Source organism: Macrobrachium rosenbergii, chromosome 21 (assembly GCF_040412425.1).
Source record: "Macrobrachium rosenbergii isolate ZJJX-2024 chromosome 21, ASM4041242v1, whole genome shotgun sequence".
Classification (NCBI taxonomy): Eukaryota; Metazoa; Arthropoda; class Malacostraca; order Decapoda; family Palaemonidae; genus Macrobrachium; species Macrobrachium rosenbergii.
In genome coordinates, this window is record NC_089761.1 from 22,043,713 (window position 1) to 22,069,830 (window position 26,118).

The 26,118-nt window shown below is 38.6% G+C and overlaps 1 protein-coding gene across 4 annotated transcripts in view; it reads right to left on the bottom strand.

Annotated features, from left to right (window-relative positions):
* Nucleotides 1–2,228: 2,228 nt before the first annotated feature.
* The window catches only part of LOC136849807 (zinc finger protein on ecdysone puffs-like), a 520,057-nt gene continuing 496,167 nt past the window's right edge, over nucleotides 2,229–26,118 (bottom strand). For all 4 annotated transcript variants that reach the window (XM_067123238.1, XM_067123239.1, XM_067123240.1 and 1 more), the window contains 6 exons: nucleotides 24,866–24,989; nucleotides 20,836–21,036; nucleotides 20,138–20,289; nucleotides 13,325–13,490; nucleotides 8,665–8,828; nucleotides 2,229–2,714 (listed from right to left, as the gene is read on the bottom strand). In XM_067123238.1, coding sequence (XP_066979339.1) covers nucleotides 2,625–2,714; nucleotides 8,665–8,828; nucleotides 13,325–13,490; nucleotides 20,138–20,289; nucleotides 20,836–21,036; nucleotides 24,866–24,989 — 897 coding nt within the window. In that variant the 3' untranslated portion in view covers nucleotides 2,229–2,624. The remainder of the gene's footprint in view (nucleotides 2,715–8,664; nucleotides 8,829–13,324; nucleotides 13,491–20,137; nucleotides 20,290–20,835; nucleotides 21,037–24,865; nucleotides 24,990–26,118) is intronic.

A 26,118-nucleotide genomic window follows, 5' to 3' on the forward strand; every position in this document is an offset into this window, starting at 1 on the left:
CTTAGGCAACCATACATTATATGTCTTTCTGCCAAGCCTAAACCTGTGTTTCTTTCTTCTCTAACACATTCACACTATAATACTGAATATTACTAATGCTGTTATTTTAAGCCTAATAGATATTTTACCAAAAAATTTTGAACATTCCTACAGTAAATATGGTACATATAAATAATTATATGCTTACATATAAAGTTGCATTATATGATGCACAATACATAGTATTAACCAGTTAAGTAATAAATACTAATAAAAAATGCAAACCTAATATTTATTGATTTTTTCTAATTTATAGGAAATTTCAACGACATCTGCTGACCGACAAATAGTTTTCCACATAATTCACAAAATAATTATCATAGTTCCAGTTTCTAATGATTTTTCTCTACATATTGCCTATACGTAAAAGAAAAACTAGAGTATTCTAGAGCAGAAATACTGTTATATATTTGTACCATTAGTAATTGTTGATTTAGCCAACAAAATTTCAAGACACCATTTCTTAAGCTGCCAATGTCAGATTCTTTTAATTTTTCTGTGGAATTTGCATACTTCTGGCTATAGTAAACTTTTTTATCTAAATCACATCACTTTCTCATTATTATTGGGTACATATTTCGTGTTCATTGTTTACTGATAGCAAATACTTTTCATGTGTGAACCTTACCACTGCCACTAGCCATTCCCATAACGTGTATATTTCAAATTAACAGAATTAAAAATCATGTACAGGCTGAACTGCCTTACTATGCTTAAAAGTTTGGCCTTCACAACTCAACTTATTAGTACACATACAGTATATCTGATGAATTTCTCATGTGATCCAATCTCTATGTATATACTGAAGAGTAATACTAACAGTTAAAACATTTTTTGTGTAAATGTCCAAAATATAACTGACAATGAATGCCAAACTCTAGAAACAAATAAGTATAAGAAATTGTCTCAGATTTATAATTTTCAAATAATCCAATTAGAAAATTTTTAAGGAGCTCTAATTTAATAAAAAGTCTAAACTTCATCATCAACAAAGACAAATCCTTTGAGCCAGCCCTGTGAGAGCTAAATAAGGTCAGTGGTCTGGTGAATAATAATAGGATATTTTCAAATCTTTTTCGTAATCGTAAAATATGAGAAACTGTGGAAAAAAATGATTCAAAACTATTTAGTTCATCACTTGAATTCCATTTAAATGTGTTGACAGTGCTGGAAAACAGTTCAGTGCTGTAAAAAAAAAATAGTTATACCCAAGCTTTTAAGAAAGATGACCATAATAGTCTCCTCTCGGAAAAGAAGGTATGACTGCATTGGTTAAGATCACTTACATGTATAACTACATTTCAAAATGTACATCTCAACAACAATAATGGTATCTTTGGTAATTAAAGAGAAGTTTCTGCCCACAAACATTACTATCCAATTGCAAAAATGCATGATGATGTCAAACGTTCTAATATACCTACAACTACCTGCACTACAACACTTGCAGACAACATCCACTGAGGCACTTTCAGCCATTCTGACACTGAAAAGAGGGAGTTGGGGTGTTTGGACAGCAAGCTGGAAGAAAGGAAGTGGGAATGGAGGTAAAATAAAAAGCAAAAAAGTGGGTGCACCTAGGGGCTGAAGGGACACTGCAAGCAACCTTCAATAATTCCTACAGTGCACCATGTAAGGTGCATAACTGTACTACCTTTCTCCCCTACGGGGAGTAACATTATGGTAATTGCAGTGTATTCCAAAAACAAACCATAACCAAAAAAAAAAAACCTCCACAAAACTCAAATGATGGGTAATAAAATATTAACTGAATCAGCAACACTTACTGCTTTTCAAAAATGATTGCCTAACAGTAACCTTTCAATGATATGCCTAATGCAGTAGTAACCTTTTAATGATTGCAGTTTTCAATCATAAAAAGATACATAAAAAATGAAAAGTTCAGTCAAGTCAATACTCCATGTCAGTTTGTGACTATAGTTGACAACTCGATTTATAAAAAAAAAAAGGATAGTTTTCTTATCCTCCTTTGCTAGTCATATTCTGATCTTAAATACAAGTGCAATTCTAATATCCAGCCAAAGGAGCTTTCCCCATTCTTTATTTACCACATTTACAATATCTCACCTAAAAAATTTAAACGCATCCTAAAGAAATTAGTACAAAGGAAACCCCATACTTCAGTCCCACTGAATAACTACATTAGTTGGGTACAAAGAAAAGATCAATGCCATTAAGCATCTCTTCAATTTAATAAGCAAGAAAAATAGTTTACATGACAGAATTACTACCTTACTGTTACAAAATCAATATCAGCGAGTAACTCATACTTAAAAGATAAAACTATGACAATCTCCAGTGTATTTAATCACAATCAGTTACATAGTTAGTTGCCTAAAAGTCAGCTGCTTGTGCAAGGCAACAAAGTCACAAAATACACAAATGAGAAATAAATTCAATTGTTCTCAGAAGATCATATAACTATAAAAAGTATCGAGTTAACTTTTTCCTACTGATGATAACTGCAACACTCGGTGAAGTGAAATTGATAAAATACTGTCATCTAGTACAAGATTTACTCCTTTAAGCATCTTTTCTCTGAATTACTGTTAATATCTACTTCTCTAAGTATCTTCCTCAGAATCTTCTGCAATGTCTTCTAAAAAGTCTGCTGGTAATTCATGGTGCCTCTCTTGTCTGCTTGCATCACCCTTCTGAAAAGGAATAGGTTAAAAAACTACTTTTTTATAACACAAAACTAGTTTTTATATATAAATCCATCACCCATATATAACCCTCCTTCAGTCTTAAGTGTCCCCATGAAGTCATGTCTACCAAGCAGAAGTGATTATTCATGCTCGTACTACCGGGATCCACTGGTAGCAGCTGACCACTGTTCTCACTATTCCAGATGTCTGCATATGAAGGGAGGGTTAAGGGTTGGGCTGCAGGAAATCGTTATTTGATTGCAGAATTTATGAGAGAAAAACAGTTTTGAGTTATATAAAAATAAACTCAATTTTTTCCATCATAACCTCCTCAACCAAACAGTGCTGAATTACAAATTAGGTGGGAAGCAAAGGTGAGCTCCCTAAGTTACTTGAATGTCTGAAGGCCTTGGAACACCTAGGAGCTGTGAGAGTTAGGGACAGTCTCCAATAACTCTAAGGGTTACTCACAATTGTTGAAAAACCATGGAGTGAAAAGAAGACACTTGTACTGGTAAGATGCACGTTCACTGTCAACAACCACATAACTATTGAAATGAGACGCTGACACTAATGCCTCTGGAATACTACATCTTTTGTTGTCATTAATGGCTGAATACTGATGACTTAAGAGGATGCAGGAAATGAAGGCTCCCAACATTTACCTGCTTTCACTGACAGTTCCAATGTCAACAATTCCAACCATTTTTCTGTAATGCCAATCCAGTAAATATTTATGCATGAAGATGACATCCCCAGGTACCTGCTTCAAAATAGATGTTGTGCACATATTTGGAAGCTACCAAAGTAGAAAGGGCTATAATCTTGTGAACTCTCACCTTACCCTCTGACATGTCCCTCTAAGTGTTTGAACACAATATGATGTTACTGGATATGTCTCTCTCTCACTGACTCTCACATATGAAAATCCTTGCGTTCAGGCCTCTAAGGATATTGGTTCTTCACAGACAGTGCTGGATGGCTTTCACTGGAAAAGGTAATTTTCATTACTCATCAATGAGGGCTAGAAGGAATAGAAAAAAAAGTGCAGTGGTATGGTCTTGACTACTGGAAGACTGATTCTTTGTCATAAAATCAAGAACTAATATGACAAACCAACTGGTGACTGGCCTCTTGGATGCACACCTTGCCCTATATTGCAAGCAGCTTACTGACTTAAAGCAGCAAATACTACACGAAATACAATTTTCAATATGAAATCTATCAATGATGAGTTCCAACAGCAGCATGGAGACATGGGAACCGGTGCCAAATCCCACTTTGAAACTTTAAGAAACCTTCAAAGAACTTCATCAAAATGTTGATTTCACCTGCTCAGCACAATTGAAGCATCAATATTTAAGCTCAAATTCTGAATACCTCCACAAGCGTATACCTGTAGCCCATGATAGCAAAAGCAGAAAACTTCACTTACTAGAGGGAATTATGGAAGGCAATAGGGAATGGAATACAAAATAGAGTAAAAAAGGCTTTAAAGGTGTAAGAAGAGGAAATACTCCCAGCTGCATTATAAAACAACTATTTGGAGAGGGTAGTAAGATGGAAGAAAAAGAATATGAATGGAGGTACAGTAAAAGGAATGAAAGAAGTTGCAGCTAAGTGCCAAAGGGATGCCACAAAGAACCTTAAGTAGTGCCTGCAGTGCACCGATTGAGGTGAACTGATGGCACTATCCCCACCAACACTTGGATGGAAGGCAATAAGGGGGAAAATTCACTGTAAAAAAATGATCTTTGTTACTAGCATGCAGGACTGGTGCTTGTCATATGTAACCAAAGTAGCAAAGCTTGTACGTTACAATAATTTGCTCAGGAAAAGTGGAATGCCAAAACACAGAAGTGAATTACTAATGAAAAGCATGATAAATGATTATAAATGAATATCAGCGACAGAATAACTGCTGAGGCTGGCAAGCAAATGAAGTAGGACAAATTCACCCAGAGCTGTTATCAAGAGGTCAAAACTCACGACCAGCGAGGTCAGATGCCTCCTAACTGTGGACCCAGGAAGCATGCCTTCATAACAATCTCTTCTGTCTGGCAAATAGAAGTCTGACGGGGACATTTAAGCCACTAAATGAGGGCTATATATTGTTATTTGGCTTGTGACAAATTAAGTTAAAGCATCAGTAATTAATGGTGTTATTCACATTTACAAAATGCTATTATCATTATTTTTAAAAAGTACTTTACAGTCATACCCCAAACTTACGCGAGATTAGGTTCCAGAACCCCTCGCGCAAGGTGAATTTTTGCGTAAGTTTGGCATGGTCTCTAAAAATGCTAATAAATGCTTATTTCTAAAGTGTAAACACTAAATATGATCTTAATCATGCTTCCAAATGATTAAGTTAACTTTTAAATGAAATTAAAGTTACTGTAATTTAAAAGTTAGCTTAATACATTACCCTTAAAAAAAAGAAATAAATGGTTGACATAAAAACAGAGTTGGAAGAGAACTTGTCTCTCTCCACTTCCGACCGATCTATTTTTAGAAGTCTTCTCAACCTCTTTTTAATACTTCTTTATTCTATGTCTCTTTCTCTTTGTTCTGAAATGCTTTTTCACGAACAAACTTTTTTTACTAATACAACTCTTAGTTGTTAAATCTTTATGTTATAGAACGTATTTGCCACACTACGCATTTACACTTCGTACACGGTACAGGCAAAAGATCAATTTAAACTATCTACTGTACAGGTAAAGACATACAGAGAAATAAGTTGTAAAAAGTGTGAGCGCTAACTATGAACGAGAGAGAGAGAGAGAGAGAGAGAGAGAGAGAGAGAGAGAGAAGAGAGAGAGAGAGAGAGAGAGAGAGAGAGAGAGAGAGAGAGAGAGAGAGAGAGAGATTGTCCTTACTTGAAACACTATCAAGTTAAATTATTTACAAATTATTACAGAGACAGAGAGAATAACAAGAGAGAGAGAGAATAAGTAGAATAACGAGAGAGAGAGAAAGTTATTCTTACGTTAGACATCAAAAGACGGAAATTCAGTATTAAACTAACTTTTAAATGGAATTAAAGTTACTGTAATTTCATTTAAATGTTAGCTTAATACATTACCCTTAAAAAAAAAAGAAATAAATGGTTAACGTACGAGTGTGTGAAGATTAATAAACTATTTCTCTCTCCTCCCATTCCACCGATCTATTTTTAGAAGTCTTCTCAACCTTGTTTTTAAAAACTTCTTTATTCTGTCTTTCTCTCTTTGTTCTGAAATGCTCTATGTCTCTGTTTTAGAATGGCGCATTTACAGTTTGTAAATGGTACAGGTAAAATTAGATCAATTTGAAATTATCTATCGTACAATTAAAGGCATACAGAGAAACAGTGATACGTAAGTTGCGCTAACTATGAGAGAGAGAGAGAGAGAGAGAGAGAGAGAGAGAGAGAGAGAGAGAGAGAGAGAGAGAGAGAGAGACCTTTGACCACTAATCAGCAACACTACCCCTTCTTGTCATGTTAAAGTGACACGTCTGACAGCTTTTTGCCTTCAAGCTTCTTACAGGTGAGGGAAAAATATTTGTTTGTTTATAATACTTATCACATACGAATTTTGTAACTACAGTTATATTATTATTATTATTATTATTATTTAATCTTATTAAGATCTGAAAATTAGTATTTATTAGGTAAAAAATTTATTTATTCTACAAAACAAATAAACATATACATGTACCATAAAAATTCCCTCATCTCAGAGAGAGAGAGAGAGAGAGAGAGAGAGAGAGAGAGAGAGAGAGAGAGAGAGAGAGAGAGAGAGAGAGAAAGAGAGAGAGAGAGAGGTTATTACTTTTATTATTTAATGTTATTTAACCCTTAAATGCCGAGCCTCTATTTACAAAAGTGTCTGTCGATGTCAGGAACTGGCGGCGTTCGGGAGTTAGCACCGAAGCGGAAAAAAAGTTTTTTCAAAAAATCACAGCACGCTTAGTTTTCAAGATGAAGAGTTCACTTTTGGCTCCGTTTTTTGTCATTGCTTGAAGTTTAGTATGCAACCATCAGAAATGAAAAAAAATATCATTATCATATATCAATATTGGAATATATGACAGAGCAAAAAAAAATTTCATATATAATTGTATACAAATCGCGTTGTGAGCAAAACGGTTAAAGCTAATGAGTTATTTTTTTTCCATTGTATTGTACACTAAATTGCAATGATTTTGGTATATAACAAATTGTAAAACGATCAAAGCAACAACAAAGAGAAAATATTATCACAAAATGATGCATGAATTCGTAACGTGTGGACATACAAACAAGTTTTTTTAAAATTCACCATAAATCGAAATATTGTGCTAGAGACTTCCCGCTTGATGCAAAATGAAGGTAATTGATTTAATATTACTAGACTGTAAGTGTTTTAGGTTACATTGCAGTTTTCAACCATTTCGGTCTGTTGCTTGACCAAGGTTGAATTTTTTCTATTTATCGTGATTTATATGAAAATATTTCAAAACTGATAAAAGCTACAACATGAGTTATTTTTTTGTTGTATTCTACATGATATTACGCAAATTTTCATGTATAACATTTTATGTAAGGCCTAATATAAAATGGTGCAAAATTACGACAAGGTGACTAAAGAAATTCTAAGATTTTCAGCTGTTGTCACACAGGAGGTAAGGAAAATTTTTTTTCAAAAATTACAATAAATCGAAATATTGTGCTAGAGACTTCCCGTTTGTTGCAAAATGAAGGTAAATGATTGAATGTTACTAGAATGTAAGAGTTTTAGCCTACAATTGCGTTTATCGACCATTTCGGTCGAGTCAAAGTTGACTGGAAGGTTGAAATTTTGGCATTATCGTGATTTACATGAAAATATTTCAAAACTGATAAAAGCTACAACCATGGGTTGTTTTTTGTTGTATTTTACATGAAATTGCACACATTTTCATATATAAAACTTTATGTAACGGCTAATATAAAACGGTGCAAACATTACGAATTTCCGAGATTTTCGGCAGAGTTACCGCGCATGGACGTAAGGAAAAAGTTTTTTTTTAAAATTCACCATAAATCGAAATATTGTGCTAGAGACTTCCCGTTTGTTGCAAAATGAAGGTAAATGATTGAATATTACTAGAATGTAAGAGTTTTAGCTTACAATTGCATTTTTTCGACCATTTGGTTGAGTCAAAGTTGATCAAGGTTGAAATTTTGGCACTTATCATGATTTATATGAAAAATATTTCAAAACTTAAAAAGCTACAACCATGGGTTTTTTTGTTGTATTCTACCTGAAATTGCACACATTTTCATATATAAAACTTTATGTAATGGCTAATATAAAACGGTGCAAAAATTACGACACAAAGTAACGAAAGGATTTCTGAGATGCGTCGCTGATGCTCTGTAGTGCGAGAAGAAAGAAATTCGCGCATGCGCGGCTCGGTAACATTTGTAAACAAAACAAGAGCGTGATCCATGAACTCCCAGCATCCCTCAAGGCGCGTGATTTAAAATCTTTCGCAAACTAGGCCTATAACTATTTTTCCGCAAATATTTAAAAAAACTTTTTGTAGTCGACGTACCTTACGTCCGCTCGGCACCCGACGGACAATTTTAGTCAACGTACGATACGTCCAGTCGGCGTTTATGGGTTAATTTACACATAAAAGCTTGAAAACTTATAAATTACATAAAAAATTAAACATAAACACTTTTGCAGGCTTTCTCAGTATTCGCAAGTGTTCCCGGTCTGTGAAAAACTCGTGTATGATAATTAGTTAGGTTCCAATGAAAAGTTTGTGTGTCTGTGAATTCGCGCAACTCGAATCGCGCAAGTTTGGGGTATTAATGTACTGTAGTCACATTTCTAAACTCCAAATAACTGAATAGTCAAAATTAAGCCATATGAAAAGCAGAGGACTGAAATTATACTTATGGAAAAAAAAAAAAAAAAAAAAAAAAAAAAATACAAACTTCTAGAAAAGAGGTCTCTTCTTCAAAGTCTTCTCCAACCTCCTTCAATTTGTTGTTACTTTCACGGACATTTTCAACTGCAGCTTCAGCTTTTTTCTTCCCTTCTGTTGTGGTATCTTCATTTACAGAGTTGCAAGAGTCTTCTATTTCAGTCATAATGGCACCTGAAACACACAAAACACTCCTGATTAAATAAAGTTTCTTCTCAATTTACAGAAAATAATTGCCACTAAAATGGAAAAAATTCTTGCTTTTCTTGACAAAATCTCAATAAATTCTGATGCTATAAGGTTGAAATACTATAGCCAACTGATTAGAATTTCACACTTAAACAAGTCAATCAGCTTAAGACAAACTCGTGCCTGCACGTAATGTAGGCCAGCCGTTTTAATGGTTAAACATTATGATGATGGAAGGTTATCATCGTCAACATCATTATTACTAATATTATTATTATTATTATTTTCCATCACACTATATTGATTACTCATCAATATTATTATTATTATTATACATCCATTGTTGTTATACCACGAATATAATAACACTTTATTATCATTTTACACATTTCATTATGGTTTATTTTCGGTTATGACTAGAATATACACAGATGTGAGGGGTTAGGCGGACATTTTAACGTTAGCAGTCACCTGCTTAACTCTACAATTTTTTTCAAATTTTCACAAAAAGTTCTAAAGAGTAGGGCTTTTATATGAAACTTAGTTTAAATCAATATCTTTCTTAGAAGCAGTGTAATGAATGCTAGACTTTGAGGGCAATTTACTCATTTTTAAAAAGTGGCGTTTACAACCTTCTGGTTCTGAGGCCCTCATATCTGACCCAGCAGGGACAGAGGGACATTCTCAAGGCAAAGATAGGCCATTAACTAGCAGTAAAAGTCCAGCTACCCTTACCACCTTCTCCTGGACATTCACTACTATCTACCAGTCTTTAAGATTAGAGCACATCAATCACCTTCCTCAGGGAAAGATCACTAGGTTTCAAGTTGACAATGGTAGCCTAAATAAAAAAAAATCAGGCTGGTGCAAGGTCCAAGTCTCAAGATACCTTGCTATGAACAGACAAGAATGATGTAGTAAGCTTTTCAAGTTGTTCCATGAAGGCATAACATGGTTGCAGACTATCAACCTAAGGTGAGGATAACAGGTCCTCATATGGTGTCAGTTTACTGTTCCTTGCAACTGGATCTAGCCACCTAGAAGCTGGATTCGGTGCTCCTTTCCTACAAAAACCTCGATGTCTGCAAGTTTCTGCCTTTCAGCACCATTGCTTTTATGTTGGTCAATCTCAGGGCCTCCAACAACATGAGGATAATGATGGCTGATCCCCCTTGGTCACAGCATGAGTTGGTTTGCAGACATGTTGTTCATCCCGGCAGAAAAGCCATGCAGTCTTCCAATTTGATAGAAGCTTCTTAGAAAGCTGTATTTCCTGAGGTTCCGCAACAATATCCAGATGCTTCAGAGTAACGCTTACAAGTTATTAACACTTTCCTGTTCAATTGACGTAACATTACGCAATACCCCCCTACCCCCCTTCTTTTCTGACTGACGTAATTTTACGTAAAATTTACTGACATTTTCGTGAAGTGTGGTAGGGGTAAATTTTTTTATTTTCGGACAGTTGGTGGTTTCCATAGGCTAAAGCATACCTTGGACCGTAACTCAGGCATCAATACGCCAGGCAAGCAGTCCTATATACTAAATGCGCAAATCCATGGCATAGTAAATTCCTCACAATGAAATCAGCTGATCCTACCCACGTTTCTCTCTCGTATCTTACATTTTTTTAAAAATGTAGGATTACATTATTGGAAACACTCTGTTTTACTTCATTTTCTATAAATTATTTAGTTCCTCTACTGTGCATAAAATCCATGGCGCAGTAAATTTCTCACGACATCAGCTGATCCCAAATACAGGCCTGGCAGGCCACACTTCTGTAAGAGACCATGCGACGAGGTTGGGTAAACACTGTGGTCATTTACATACAGCTACGTCAATCGAGAACAGTTTCAACATGCTTATCGCAAAGTTTTTACGGTAAAACTAGCAGAAAACGCGTTAGTGCATCACATAAGAGACGTCTGGATTTTAGGCAGGGCTCTGAATCTCATTTTTCATTATCATATATATTGATACTTAGAGAATTTTGTTGGCTTTCTCATAAAAAATAATTCATTCACCTAACTGTTATAGCTTTTGAGCTACGAACGATAATGTTGACAACGGTAACATTTTTTCGCTTCGAACAGCTTGTAACGCCAAAATGAAACTGTTGCCGCTACTAAAGCCATTTTTCTGACTCTCACTTTATTCCTCAACCTTCCTCTACATTTTTGTATATTTACAAAGTAATTTCTATGAAAAATATCTGAGCTAGGCTATTAAAAAAATGTCTAGCGATAATTCTCACCATATGCCGGCAGCGCTCTGTTTCTTACCCTATTTTCTATTAATTTTCACCAACTGACTTATTGCCTTTTTCATTCTTTTATATGTCGATATTTAGAGAATTTTCTTGGCTTTCTCATAAAAACAATTCATTCGCCTAACTGTTATAGTTTTTGAGCTGTGAACAATAATGTTGACAACGGTAACTTTTTTCGTTGATCAACTTATAACGTCAAAATGATACTGTTGCCATTACCAAAGCCATTTTTCTTGACTTTCCTTTATTCTTCAACTTTTCCTCACATTTTAGTATATTTACAAAGTAATTTCTATGAAAATAACTGAGATAGGCTCTTCAAAAAATATTTTTCTAGCGATAATTCTCACCATAGGCTGGGCAGAGCGCCTGTTTCTCACCCTCTTTTCTATCAATTTTTTCACCAACTGGACTTATTGAATTTCCATTGTTTTATATGTCAATATTTAGGAATTTTGTTGGCTTTCTCATTAAAAATAATTAACGTCTGACTTTCATAGTTTTTTGGTTACGTAACGAAAATATAAAAATAAGAATTTTTTTTTTTTTAAATAACTCACATTTTTTCGTATTTAGAGGGCTGGGACTCTTATTCTGACTATTCCACCATAAAATATAAACATTTAGAAAAAAAGGACAGCAAAATGAACGTTGTTGGCATAAAATTTCTATTTTTGCTGAATTTTTCGAAATAATTATTTTTTAGCACTATCATCTCAGACACATTGAGGCTCATGTACCCTCAGTGATGTGATAACTAAACAGATAGGAAAGGGTTAAAATGCAACTCTGAAGTAAAAAATTTTTCTCAAGCTGTAGCCACCACCATTGTGGGCTCTTGCCAGACCTTGGCAAACAACCTTCATCAAGCCAAGTAAAGCCGACTCTGTACGTGGTGAAAGTGCATGGGCATTAATCTGATCAACTTCACTGTTCCAGCATTCACTAACGTTCTCCAGTTTCTCCTTTCTCCTTCAATGAAGCTTTCCGCCTCTGCTATCATGGGATACATGTCTCCCCTTGTACAGGTACTATATTTAAATTTAAAGGTGTGTATATTAAGCTTCAATTGTACAGAACTGGCGAGTCAAACATTTTGGGGTGGTTCTTCAAAAGTTTCTTAAATCTTCAAGGTAAAACTTCAGAATGGTTCTCAAGTCTTCATGCTGCTATTAAATCTCTTTAATAGTCTTCCCTGATGAATCTCACCATGAAAATGCTATTTCTTCTAGTAACTGATTCTTTAGGACAGCAGAAAGCTGCTTGCACTTTAAGGCATTTGTCATTTGCTACTGACTTCATAACAAAAAATCAGTCATTTAACAGAAAAGACCATACCACTGCATTTCTCATTATCCTTCCCTTGTCCTCAATGAAGAGTAATAAAAATGACCATGTCCAGTGAAGGTCATCCAACACTCTTATGTATACAATCAATGACCTTAATGAGACCAGAACTCAAGGATTTTCCTATCTATGAGCCAGTGGAAGAAGCAAGTATGAAAGAACATCAATCCATATTGGTTGAGAGTGGTCACCTCTCAACCATGAGAGAGTGAGGGAAGTGCTTAGCAGTGAAACATAAACAAGCATGGCAGATGAAGTATACTCATGTTTGCTGCATTTATAATTTTATATTATAATGCTAAATTTGTATGTGTTTTTGTACCTGTTTCTTACATAACATTGTGTGCATTATTTGATGCTTTTCCAAGCATTTAATTCATGTACTTAACTTGATGTTTTTACAAGCATTTAATCGCTGTACTTTACTAACTGATTACAAACATGAAGACTTCAAAAAAAAATTTACTGCACTGCATTTACTCCATATGGTTGTGTTTTCTAACATCTAAGTTACTTTACAGAACTTTTACACTATTTCTAAGAGATAGAAAGAGCATACAGGTAGTGGACACTGCAGGTCATGAACTGCAAAGAAAAGAATTCTTCCTGAAGGAGTTGAACTTACAATGAAAATTCTCTTCACATTTTTCATAGAATCAGTGTTTCCACTGAAGAAGAATGATTCTTTGCATGAACCTTCTTCTAAAGATAACCAAATGGCACAGAACTACTATTCAATAAACAAGTTCATTATTTCTCAATGGTCCCTCTCTTTAGATTGAGTCAAAATAGTTCAAACATTAAGGCTGTCCAATGAAAAAATTTTAATTTTAAAGGCTAAAATTGGACTCTTCTTGTGTACCTTGAAGCATGTCAAGACTTTTATTAACTTCTTCCCAAAAGTTTTCTTGTTCTGGATCTTCTTCCATTTCTGGTTCAGCTTCATCTCGTTCCCCATGTTTACATTCTTGTTTCTCAACTTTGGTACCAATCTCGTCATCTGTTTCTTCCCCACTCAAAATCTGATCCTAGGTAGGTATGAAAAAGAGGGAAACAAACTATCATGATACTTGTAGAGTAATCTAATTTTAAAAATACAGGAAATAACAAATTACTGTATATTCATTTTCTATATTTCTATTTTCACTTTGACTTTCTCCACAACTGCCGTAACAACAATTATGAATCAAGTGTTATTAATATCAACAAAGGGATCACAACATGAAGACAAAAATGATATTTTTATAATAAAATAAAGTTTGTTCATACTTACCTGGCAGATATATATATAGCTGTATTCTCAAGGACCGACAGAAATTCAAAACTTACGGCACACGAGTGGGGCCAGGTGGTTAGTACCCATTCCCGCGCTGGGAGGCGGGTATCAGAACCATTCCCATTTTCTATTCAGATTTTCTAGAGCTACTGTCTCCTGAGGGGAGGAGGGTGGGTACTATGATTATATATATCTGCCAGGTAAGTAGGAACAAACTTTATTTTATTATAAAAATATCATTTTGTTCATGAGACTTACCTGTCAGATATATATAGCTGAATCCACCATTGGAGGTGGGAAGACAGAATAGGATTTTAGGAAACAAAATATGTAGGCGATTGACGCTTGGTTCTTTACCTGTTAGCATTGCTGACTTCGTGATTACTGTCACCAAGTCTGCTTCTGCTTTACTAGAGTCTCCAGCGAGGTAGCGACCTATAAAGCTGGTGAATTCTAGATGATCTGTCAACGGGGGCGAGACCACAATGTGACTAGACCATATGACCTTACTGTGAGGGGCAAACGACAAACTAAACAACCACCTGACCAAGCCTAGTTACGTCATGAAGTTATAACATAGATTAAGGACTGGGACGACCACGGTGGTGACCCAACAACTATAAAAACACCATTACTAAAAATTAAAAACAAACACACCTAACCAATAACTATAGGAGAGGATGAGTGTCGCTTTCTTCCCCAAGATCGTATTTGGAAACGTAAGGCCCTAGTGCACAGCAATTCTCGTGAGGGAGTCTTTACTTCAGTCAGGTAATGAAGCAAACACAGAATTGCTTCTCCAAAAAGTGGCACCCAGAATGTCATTGAGAGACAAGTTTTTCTGGAAAGCCACTGAGGTAGCAATGGCTCTCACCTCGTGAGCCTTGACTTTCAAAAGGCTCAAATCCTTGTCTTGAACACTGGAATGGGCATCTATAATAGTGTTCCTTAAAAAGAACGCCAGAGCATTCTTAGAGAGGTAAATCAGGCCTCTTAACCGAAAGCACCACAGATTGTTAGAAGGACCTCGACAATTCTGAGTCCTCTGTAAATAAAATTTCAGAGCCCTGACAGGGCACAGGGTTCTCTCTGGTTCTTGTCCAATGATCTCCGTCAAACCCTTAATCTCGAGGCCCTGGGCCAAGGGAAGACGGGTTTTCATTTTTAGCAAGAAACATAGGGCTCAAGGAACATATCGCATCATGGCCTCTAAAGCCTATAATCTTGCTGATAGCCTGAAGTTCACTAACTCTCTCGGGCCGTCGCCAGAGCAGTTAGGAAAATAGCTTTTCTGGATAATCCCTGAAGGATGCAGAATGTAGAGGCTCAAATTGATTCGACATTCAGGAATTTTAGGACAACATCTAAATTCCACGAAGGCAACTTTGGGTGAGCTACCTTAGAAGTTTCAAAAGACCTTAGAAGATCGTGAAGGTCTTTGTTGTCCGATATGTCGAGGCCTCTAAGTCTAAAAACCGTTGACAGCATGCTTCTGTAACCTTTGATGGTAGGGTACTGCCAGCTTTAAGTCCTTCCTCAAATAAAACAGAAAGTCCGCTATCTGGGACACAGAGGTTGTGGTAGTGAAATTCCCTTAAGCTTGCACCACTTCCTGAATAAGACCCACTTGATTGGTACACTGCATTAGAGGAGGCTCTCCTGCGTTGGCGATCGCCTTAGCCACAGGTCTTGAAAACCCCTCGCTCTGACCAACTTTCGATAGTCTGAATGCAGTCAGACTCAGAGCGGGAAGGTTTTTGTGGTACCTCTCGAAGTGGGGTTGTCTGAGAAGATCTATTCTCATGGGAAGCATCCTTGGGAAGTCCACTAGGAATGTCATGACCTCTGTGAACCACTCCGCTGAAGGCCAAAAGGGGGCGATTAATGTCATCCTCGACCCTTCTGAGGCCACAAACTTCCTGATGACTTCCCCAGGATCTTGAATGGGGAAAGGCATACAGGTCCAGACCCTTCCAGTCCCAAAGGAGGGCATCTACTGCTACTGCCCTGGGTCGAGCACGGGAGAGCAGTATAGAGGTAGCCTTGTCCCTTGGACGTTGCAAAAGGTCCACCAGGACGCCCCCAAAGCTTCCAAAGCTCCTGACATACTCTGCGTGTAGGGTCCACTCTGTTGGAAGAAGTTGACGCTGCCGACTGAGAAGGTCCGCTCGGCATTCTCGACCCCTGCTATGAATCGCGTGAGAAGCGTAACTTATCGAGAATGGGCCCACAACAGGATCTCTTTGGCAATCAGGAAGAGGGACTGAGAACGAGTACCTCCTTGCTTCTTGAGGTACGCCAGGGCTGTGGTGTTGTCGAGTTGATCTGAACCACCCGGCCTACAACCTGACTTTGGAAGAACTGAAGAGCTAAGAGAATCGCCTCCCAGTTCTCTTAGATTGATGTGCCAGGACACCTGTTCCCCCTTCCAGGTGCCTGACACTTCTCCCCCTAGTGTTGCTCCCCATCCCGACGTGGACGCGCCGGAAAACAACACTAGGTCGGGGTTCTGAAGGAGAGTAAACCCCTTCTGCCTGTTTTATGGGATCGAGCCACCACCTTAGATGGTCCTTGGCAGAGAGAGAGATCTTGAGAGTCTCCTCTAGATCCTCCTTGTTCATCCAGTTGTCCGCGAGGAAAAACTGGAGGGGTCTGAGATGCAACCTCCCCAGGGAAACAAACTTCTCCAGTGATGAAATGGTCCCCAGCAGACTCATCCATTCCCTCACCGAGCATGTTTCTTTCCCCAGGAAGGCTGAAACTTTTTTGAAGCAGTGCTGCTGACGTTCCTGGGATGGAAAGGCTCGAAAAGCCACTGAATCCATCTGAATCCCCAGATAAACAATGGACTGAGAGGATCAGATGTGACTTCTCGAAGTTCACTAGAAGTCCCAGGGACTTTGTCATCTTCAACGTTGAGTGCAGGTCCTCCAGACACCTTTCTTTTGATGTGGCTCAATGAGCCAGTCGTCTAAGTAGAGCGAGATCCTTATGCCCGCTGGTGAAGCCACCAGGTAACGTTCCTCATCAGAACTGTGAAACCATAGGAGCCATACTCAGTCCGAAACACAGAGCCCTGAACTGGTACACTCGTCCCCCAGGACAAACCTCAAATACTTCCTTGATTGAGGATGAATGGGGGACGTGAAAATACTGGCGTCCTGGAGATCCAGCGAGACCATCCAATCGCCTGGTCTTAACGCACTTAAAACGGACTGAGACGTCTCCATCTTGAACTTTTCCTTGACAACAAAATGGTTCAGTCTGCTGATGTCCAGGACTGGTCTCCACCCCAGAGTGTTTTGGAACCAAGAAGAGACGATTGTAGAAACCTGGAGAATCCAAATCCAGGACTCGCTCTATGGCTCTCTTTTCGAGCAGATCGAAAAGAATCTGTTGTTTCTCTGGGCGGTAAGAGGGCGACAGATCCTTGGGTGTTGAAGACGGGGGGAAAATCAAGGAACGGGATCCTGTAACCTTTCCCGATTACACTGAGGGACCAGGAGTCCGCCCCTTTTACTCTTCAGGCTTCCGAAAACAAAAGAAGCCTGGCTCCTACTGGTGTCTGGAGATCCGGGTATCATTTCTTGCCCCTTGGGTGAGAAGGGGCACCACCTCTGGAGGCCTCTTCCTCGAGGAAAGGATTTAGAGGAGGAAGCTCTCAATGAAAGGGCTTCTGTCTCTTGGTGGCTAGTCCCTGAGAAGACATGGACGGGACATTAGGGCGCCTGGAAGACTGCACGAGAAGGTCTTGTGTAGCCTTCTCCCAAGGCTGGAGGCGAGATCCTTGACTAACGGCTGGGGAAGAGATGGCTAGAAAGAGGGGCAAAAAGCAATTCCGCCCTCTGCACAGGAGAAACTGACTTTGCTGCAAAATTGCAGTATAAAGCCCTCTTCTTCAAGAGTGACGTGCAAAGTGAGCAGCCAGTTCATCAGCGCCATCTCTGACGGCCTTGTCCATGCACGAAAGCACACTGGACAGCTCCCCAGAGAGATAGAGTCTGGACTCGAGTCCTCAAGTCCAAGGCCCCAAGCACCAATCTAAAGAGTTGAAGACTTCCATAGTCCTAAAAGTCCTTTTTGAGATGATGATCAGTCTCCAAAGCGCCCAGGTCACCTTCGCTGAAGAAAGGAGAGCCCTCCTTGGAGCGCCGACCAGATTCTTGTAAAATCTCCTTGAGAAGAAGAAGGGACTCTAGAGCCAATTTCTTCTCCAGTCTCATACCATATCCCAGCCTTCCCGCACAATCTAGACGGAGGTAGGGCAAAAGAAGACTTGCCTTGAGTTTTCCGATCCTCCACCCACGCATTAACTTTCTTGAAGGCTTTTTGGTGGCGGCCAGTCTTCATCTGAAGGAAGCTGGGAGATTTCTCACCTTCGACGAAGCTAACTGCGAAGGGGGAGAGAGGAGCAGAAGGCTGAAATTTATCAGGAAATAATTCTCTCAGCATGCTGGCTAAAACCTGATAATCCAAGAAGACGACAATGGGGGTGTTCCTGCTCTGCAGACTCGAATCATGAGACAACTCTCCCTCTTCGACGGGAGCGACAGGAGAGTCTTCCGGAACTTGAGGAAGACTAAGACCTTGAGGCCCCATTCGGAAAAGAGACCTCTTCTTGCGTGAAAGAGCAGAAGAAAAATCTGGAGCGTCCCACACAGAAGCGTCCTGCCGTGCGTCCTGACGAGCTCCCTGCTTCGAATGCTGCCGAGCCTCCTGAAGAGTGTCCAGACGAGAGGGGAGAGAAGCGTCTTGCGGAAGTCTGAGCCCTGACAAGCGCGATGAGAAGCCAGACGAGCGTCATGCCGAACGTCCTGCTGTGTATCCCTGTTAGCGTCTTGTCGAGCTGCAAGAGGGGCGTCCTAACCAGCAAGAGAAAAGTCAGGATCAGCAGCCTGAGGAGCGTCACGACGAGGCAAGGAAACCCGGCGATCCGATGAACTGGCGATGAGGCGACCAGGAGAACTCGCCGAGAGAGAGACGAACAAAGAGCAGGAGAGGAGACCTCTTAGACCTCTTAACGGGCAGCTTCAAGTCCGCGGCGCCCACGAGGTTCAGACTCCTTTGCAGCAAGTAGGGAAGCCAACTGCCGCTGCATATCCTGAGAAGACGCTGAAGGAGAAGACTCCCTCTCAGGAGAAGGGCTGCTCTTGTGAGAAGAAGAGGGGAAGGGGACGTCCTCTTCCTTCTACCATGGGCGACGACAGCTCTGTTCTTGGGGCAACTGGGACGCTCAAAACGTCCTCCTCGGAAGAAGTCCTGGTCCTCTTATGCAACAACTCTGTGGAACCACTCAGGAGAAGAAACGAGGGCTCGAGAAGGAGGAGAAGCGTCCTCTTCTGCGGCTTCTCTTGAAAAGCGTGAGAGTCCAACCGAGAACACGACCCCTTGCGTGGAGGGCGCCTCAGAGGACGAGAAGCAATCCTTGAGGATCCGTGCAAGAGCACGATCCTTGGCAGCCTGGGAAACGACAACAGGGCCTGCCGAAGGGACGCCAGATCGGTGGGGGTCCCCGTAACCCTCTTGCAGCTTTCGACATGCCCATTCCCTGAGTCCTGGGAGTTCGGCAGAGGTCTAGACCTAGAGGCATTATAGGGCCGATCTGACGCCCCCTCCACAACACTAGGGGGATCACTGCACTTCACAACACTTTCAATCGCCAGCACCTTCAACTCCAAAGCGAATGGAGTTCAAAATCTGCGCAAAGGCATTACCTTCGCAGATGCAATCACAGGTTCGAAGGCAACACTACAGGGATAGGTGAAGCATTAGAGGTTAACAGGTGACAAATTATTATTACCCTGACTCCCACCAGCAGACACACTCCTGGAGGAAGACCTCCTGATACGGTCACGCTCTAACTTGCACATAAGAGTCGTAAGCCTTCCAATCGGAATCAGGCAAAGACTCACACTCCTTGCAGCGATCATCCAACAAACAGACATGCCCTCTACATCTCATGCATACTGAGTGAGGGTCTACGAAGCTTTCAGCCTCACCTTACTCCTTCACAACACACACACCTGAAACTAGCAGAATTAGAACCAGACATCGTGATCAAAGAAAAGCAAAAGCCAAAATCAAAACAGTCCACAAAAGCGTATGCCTATCCACAAACCAAGTCAAAAAACCAAAAGACAATCAGAATACTCAAGAGAGAAGTTTTAAAATCAGCGACGGAGGTATTGACAACAGGTGCTGACAATACGGGCGACAGAGAAAATCTGAATAGAAAATGGGAATAGTTCCTGATACCACGCTCCCAGCTGGGGAATGGGTACTAACCACCTGCCCACTGCGCAGCCGGAAGTTTTGAATTTCTGTCGGTCCTTGGAGAATACAGCTATATATATATCTGACAGGTAAGTCTCATGAACAAATTATACAATAATTGCTTACCTCAGCTGGGTGTGCATCCCGATAGTTAGCAAGATGATCAAAAGATCTACAATGGCGCTGAACTGCTCTTGAGCCTAATGAAGTGTCAGCACGAATGACCTTGGAACATAAACTGCAGAAATAAACTTCAATACGATTCACATACTCAGTTCCTGAAATTGATATGGTTTTATTTATCTATTTATTTTTTTGTAAGCAGGCAGATGGATGGATGAAATTTGAAGATACAGCCCTAAATTTCAGCACTAATATGACAAATGGTTGAGATGACATGATACACAAAGATGAACACTTTGAAAACTATCATTTCACTAAACTTTCAATAGTTAATGATACTCATTTCATTATGTCACTCAGTGCACTTATATGGTTTTGTAAAAAGAAAATGATGAAAATGAATTAAGGAAATAAGAATATATGCATTGAAAAAATAAAAGTTAGGAGAATAAATTATATAAATCTTAATCTTTTAATAAAAGAGATGAATACAGGAATGTCTTCATCATCTCCAAAAATTTCAGAAAAGAACTTTCCATGAAGAAGAAATCTCTACTGCTGTTAGCAAGTAAAAAATTGGATTTAAAACTCTCTGTAAATCATGAGACAGTTTCTTTTTCAAGTATTACAGGAATTTTAAACTGAATAACACTGAGTAATGATTAATGATTGTCACAGTACACAAAACTGTTGACACATACCAACTGCTTCATTTTCTTCGACCTCTTCATCATCTAGTTGTTCTTTGTCCCAGTCAGCTTCTGTCGATAATTCATCATCATCTATCATACCCCTTCTGAACCTGGATCCTGAAGACTGCCCTTTATTTCCTTCAGCTTCTTTTGCAGCCTCCTCTTCATCTAATCCACCTGTTATTTCTTCATGTTCCGATCCAACATCATCTGTTTGAAAAAAATCTTATAAACTTTGTTTGCATCTAAAAGGGTACTATACGAGGGTAAGTCAAAAAGTTCCAGGAAAAATTGTTGAATGATGTATTTACACAGGAATGAAACAACCAAATACTTGGTAAACAATTATCTGTGATGTAGTGATCCATATAGACTTGTTTACCTCAGTCATCCTCTTGCTACCGTGGTGTTAACATCTGCTTCAGAAAAGTAACTTCTGAACCCATGGAAAATAAAAATTTTGAGATGAGAGCTAACATCAAGTTCTGACCAAGCTTGATTGGAAACCAGAAAATTATTGAAGCTTTGCAACAAGTTTATGGAGATTCTTCTCCATCTAAATCAGTTGTTTATGATTGATAAAGCGAGTTAAGGATGGTCGGGAGGACCTCAAAGACAACCCAAGAGAGGAAGACCATCGACTGCAAAAATGAAAGAATTGTGGCTTTGGTGCAGAATCTAGTGGATGAAGATCGCCGGATTACTATCGATATGATAGCTAATGAAACTGGGATCTCCATGGTTCCGCATTTTCAATTTTAAATGAAAATCTTGGTTTGAGTAAACTTTCAGCACGTTAGGTCCCAAAAAGCGTTGCGCGAAGACCAACTGCATCAAAGAGCTGAACTTTCTCTTGCAGTTTTATGAAAGATTGAATCAAATGAATCAGAGTTTTTGACCGGATTGTTACTGGAGATGAAACTTGGATCCATCGATATGACCCAGAAAGTAAAATTCAATCAAAGCAATGGTTACCAAGAGGTTCAGCTGCACCAGTGAAGTTCAAAGTGGCGAGATCTTTGCCCAGAAGGTTATGGCAACAGTGTTTGGGACTCCAAAGGAGTGATTTTGATTGATTTCCTTGAAGGACAAAAACAATCACCGAACTACTACAAAGGTGTTTTGCAAAACCTGAAGACTGCATTGGCTAAAAACGTCGAGGAAAGTTGCACCCAGAATTTTGTTCCATCATGATAACGCTTCCAGCATCGTTCCTCAAGGGTTGCAAGAGAAGTCCTACGGAAATTTAGGTGGGAAACACTTCCACATCCTCCTTATAGTCCTGATCTTGCTCCTTCAGATTTTTTCCTGTTCCCAAAACTCAAGGAACACTTAAGAGGAGTCCGGTTTGAATCTTTTGATGCTGCTAAACATGCAGTTTCAACATGGTTTAATAGAAAGGCCCCAAATTTCTACAAAGAAGGGTTGCAGAGGTGGAAACAGTGCCTTGAAAAGTGTATAGAGTTAGATGGTAGATATGTAGAAAAATGATGTTTGAATTTCCTTAAATAAAGAGTATATTGAATTTTTTCTGGAACTTTTTGACTTACCCTCGTATTTTACTGAAATAGTTACCATAAAAAAACACTAAATCTAGCTTGTCATCTAGCTTGATCGAAACACTGACAGTATTCTTCTACCTCATCATGTTCCTGACAAACAGTTACAGCCATAATTCATAAAAAAAGTCAAAGCCATTACTGTGCAACTTAATCTCTTAAGTTTTAAAAATTGTTATTGATATGGAAATAAGATATAAACACCTCTACTTACAAAAATATATATTTAACATGCTCATAAACAAAAGCAGTATTTACAATAAAAAATCTGCTAATACACTCACTTAATTCTCATTCATGCATTGCATCCACCAAGCAGACAAAACCCAAAATATCTGGTCATGTGACTGGATGTTATGCATAGATGCCACTCAATATTTTATACTGAAACTTATATGTACGTTTAGGAAGCTGAATTAATAGTCAAGTAGTAATGAATTAATTATCATGTACTGTAAACCTGTTCATTCTTTAAATAACACCACAGCAAATGAAGCTAACAATATACTCCTATAATTTCCTATTTTTCTCTCTAAGTTCACTCATTTCTTATAGTGTCATATTAAACCTTTTAAAAGAAATTTTACTGTAGCAGACTATAAACTCAAGAGGGCTCCACAGGGAAATCAGCCAGCAGGGAGAGACAAGTAATAGGAATAGGTGATAAATAAATACGTGGGAATAGAAAATAAAATTGACACCTGAATTCAGGAGACATCAACAGAAAACAGGAATGAATTTGCTCTTTGCTTAAACCTTTGAGGTCAGAAGATTCCACAACTGCACAGGGCAAACTATTCCACACTACTATGAGATTCACACCCGGTGTCCCGGTGTTTTTCCAGAAAATTTTATCGACGTACCTGACAAAGATGACACTTTGTCACAGGGTATCTTACATCCCTACCTAATTTTTACTGTATTCTGTATTATGAAAGTTGCATAATTCTGGTAATTATAAGAGTAACATCGACTTCTTGTAGACATAGCCAGCAAACTCAGAGGAATGTCTTTCGAAGATATAATGACGTAACTTATGACGTCATTAACTTGCCTCCTCCTCAGTGGATCATTGGCCATTCGTGAAAAAGTCTCAACCTCTGGCAACCATGAAATACAACCAATACTACTTGTTTACACTTTGTAGTAGTGGTAGTAGTAGTATATAGGATTTATGCCATGAGGTTGAGTGCTAGAATCCTTGAAGAGTAGGGTTTCCTCAAGTAATCCGAGAAAATACTTTCTATCACTATTTCTCCACTGAAAAATTATATAATTAAAAATCAATTAACAAATAATTCAAGTGAGCAAATTGAAGGACCGAGTATACTTATACTTTTTAGTGTGCAAGCAATCTTGGTATTTAAAAGCCTACCAACAATCAAACTACCATGCCGGTAATATTCTGTGGAATATGAAAACAACTTTCATTATAATGTTACAATTCAGCCATTATTGTACTCTGTCACTAAGAGGACAGGAGCAATCATATGAAATGACATGTCCTTACATGGATCCTTTATTTAACATAATTACACATGAGGGAACCTGACATTATAATCAGTGGGTGGATTATGGTGTTTTGGGCTAAGCCCAAGCACTGGGACCTATAGAGGCCATTCAGTGATGTATTACAACCCGAGGCCATTCAGTGATGTATTACAACCCATGACATTTTTTTTTTTGGCAAGGTAAGTTTTAATGTTGTTCCGCAAGTTATATTTTACTAAGAAATCAACAACTACTGCTTTGCAGAGCATATATAATTTTCTTTCTGCTCTTTATGGAAGTCAACAAATGAAGAAAACTTGGTAGCCTTGGATGTCCGGGTGTACTCCTTACCCAAAAGAGGGCCCTATTATTCATTTACCTGTTCAAGCTTACGTAGGGTTTGCCAAGGGCCTCCTCACTTCTAAACAACTGTGCAAGTTGAATCACAAAAGCTGTCCTGCAACCATAGGGACAATGACTTATCATAGCCACCATTCTTGAATCCTTGACAAGGTACAGATATTCATTCAGAATTTCAGCGCCAGCTGTTTGTTATCATCGCCTTGTGGGAGGAGTCGGGACGTCATATGTTTACGTCACGTACAACTTTGAACCCATACATTACAATGTTCCGCCACTGGCTTCGGCTGCTTTATTTTACTCTTATGAATATAATTTTTTCTAACATAAGTAATAAAGAATGCTGCCAAAAATTAGGTAGGGATATAAAGTATACTATGGCTAAGTAACATCTTTGTCAAATTCACAGAAAAAAAGCTATTCCGGAAAAACACCTGGGCAAAGGCTCTGAATCTCATAGTAGTTCTTTTTGATTCATCTTTAGAAAAGTTTTATAAACTTTCAAAACACTTGTCATAATTACTCAAAAGCCCATTAGCATAACACTACTTGAAGCAAATTCAAACTGATGATATTGTGAGTCCTAGTTATATTTACCATGTCCCCCACCTAAGGATTAAAATACTCACCATCTTCTCCTACAGAATCCAATGTCAAGAAATTAGCCAAATCAAGTTCATCCTCTTCCTCTTCTTGATCCTGCTCATCAGTGGGATCATGACCACCTGTCCTTTCCATGGTTGCTGTTCGTACCTGATAAAAAACACAAAAATAAACTAAAAAACCTTATTACACTAAATCAATTTGAAACATATTCACACTAAATCAATTTGAAACATATTCAGATAAGTTTGATGGCATACATCATCTGACAGACATAAGCAAATGCAAATTAACTGTCACATCCTTGTCACCTCAATTAACTGCACTATTAAAAAACCAAGTTGCATAAAAAAGAATTCTCTTTCATACAAACTCATCATTTATAATTAAACCACTTATGGTTATGTAATCATCCCCAAAAAAGAAAAAATAGCAGCCAGCTGGTAATAATGTGCACGCATGGGAGAATCCACATTCTCCAGCAGCTACATACAAGTCAGTATTGTACATCTGACCCATAACCTGCCAGAAAATAGCATTTGCAAAATTCACAAATTTACTCCTTTTGTCACCTACTAAGCTAATTGAAGGAATAATCTTAATATGAATAAATATAGGTAAATAATAAAGCAAAACAATCTAATGAGAGAGAGAGAGAGAGAGAGAGAGAGAGAGAGAGAGAGAGAGAGAATGTCAGTACAAAAATGAGCTCGGATTCCATACCAACCTGTAGGTCCAACCGGTGCCTATGAACTGGGATACCTTATTATATGTGATGATACAACCTAAATTAAAAAACGCTAATAACCTGGCTATCAGAGGTCCAACATCAACCTTATCCTTGGTGAAGTTAAACACTGTCCATTTTAGCACTGAGCTGAAGGTTCTAAGCATATACTGGGGATGAAGGAAGATGAACCACTGGAGATAACGACAGAGGGGAGCATTAGGGCACCATGTCTGGGGTTGTGGGAGCTGGCCACATCACAAGGAACAAAGACCTTTTTCTCTTACTTTGAGGACGAGGAAAGATACCACTAGAAAAACAAGCAGGTGAGAAGATATTTGGGCAAAATATGTATTCATAAACTTAGTCCACATGCAAGAAACTAATCAAGGGTGCTTGGAGGTTTGGAAAGCCGGGCTGCTATATCCCACAAGGAATCCCTCAACTGACGAAAATTGTAGCCTCTCAATACAAGTCTTGAATGAGATTTAAATCATATCCTCTACTTTAAAGACCATATTTAAGCACTCCTAGACCAATCTATGGTGCAGT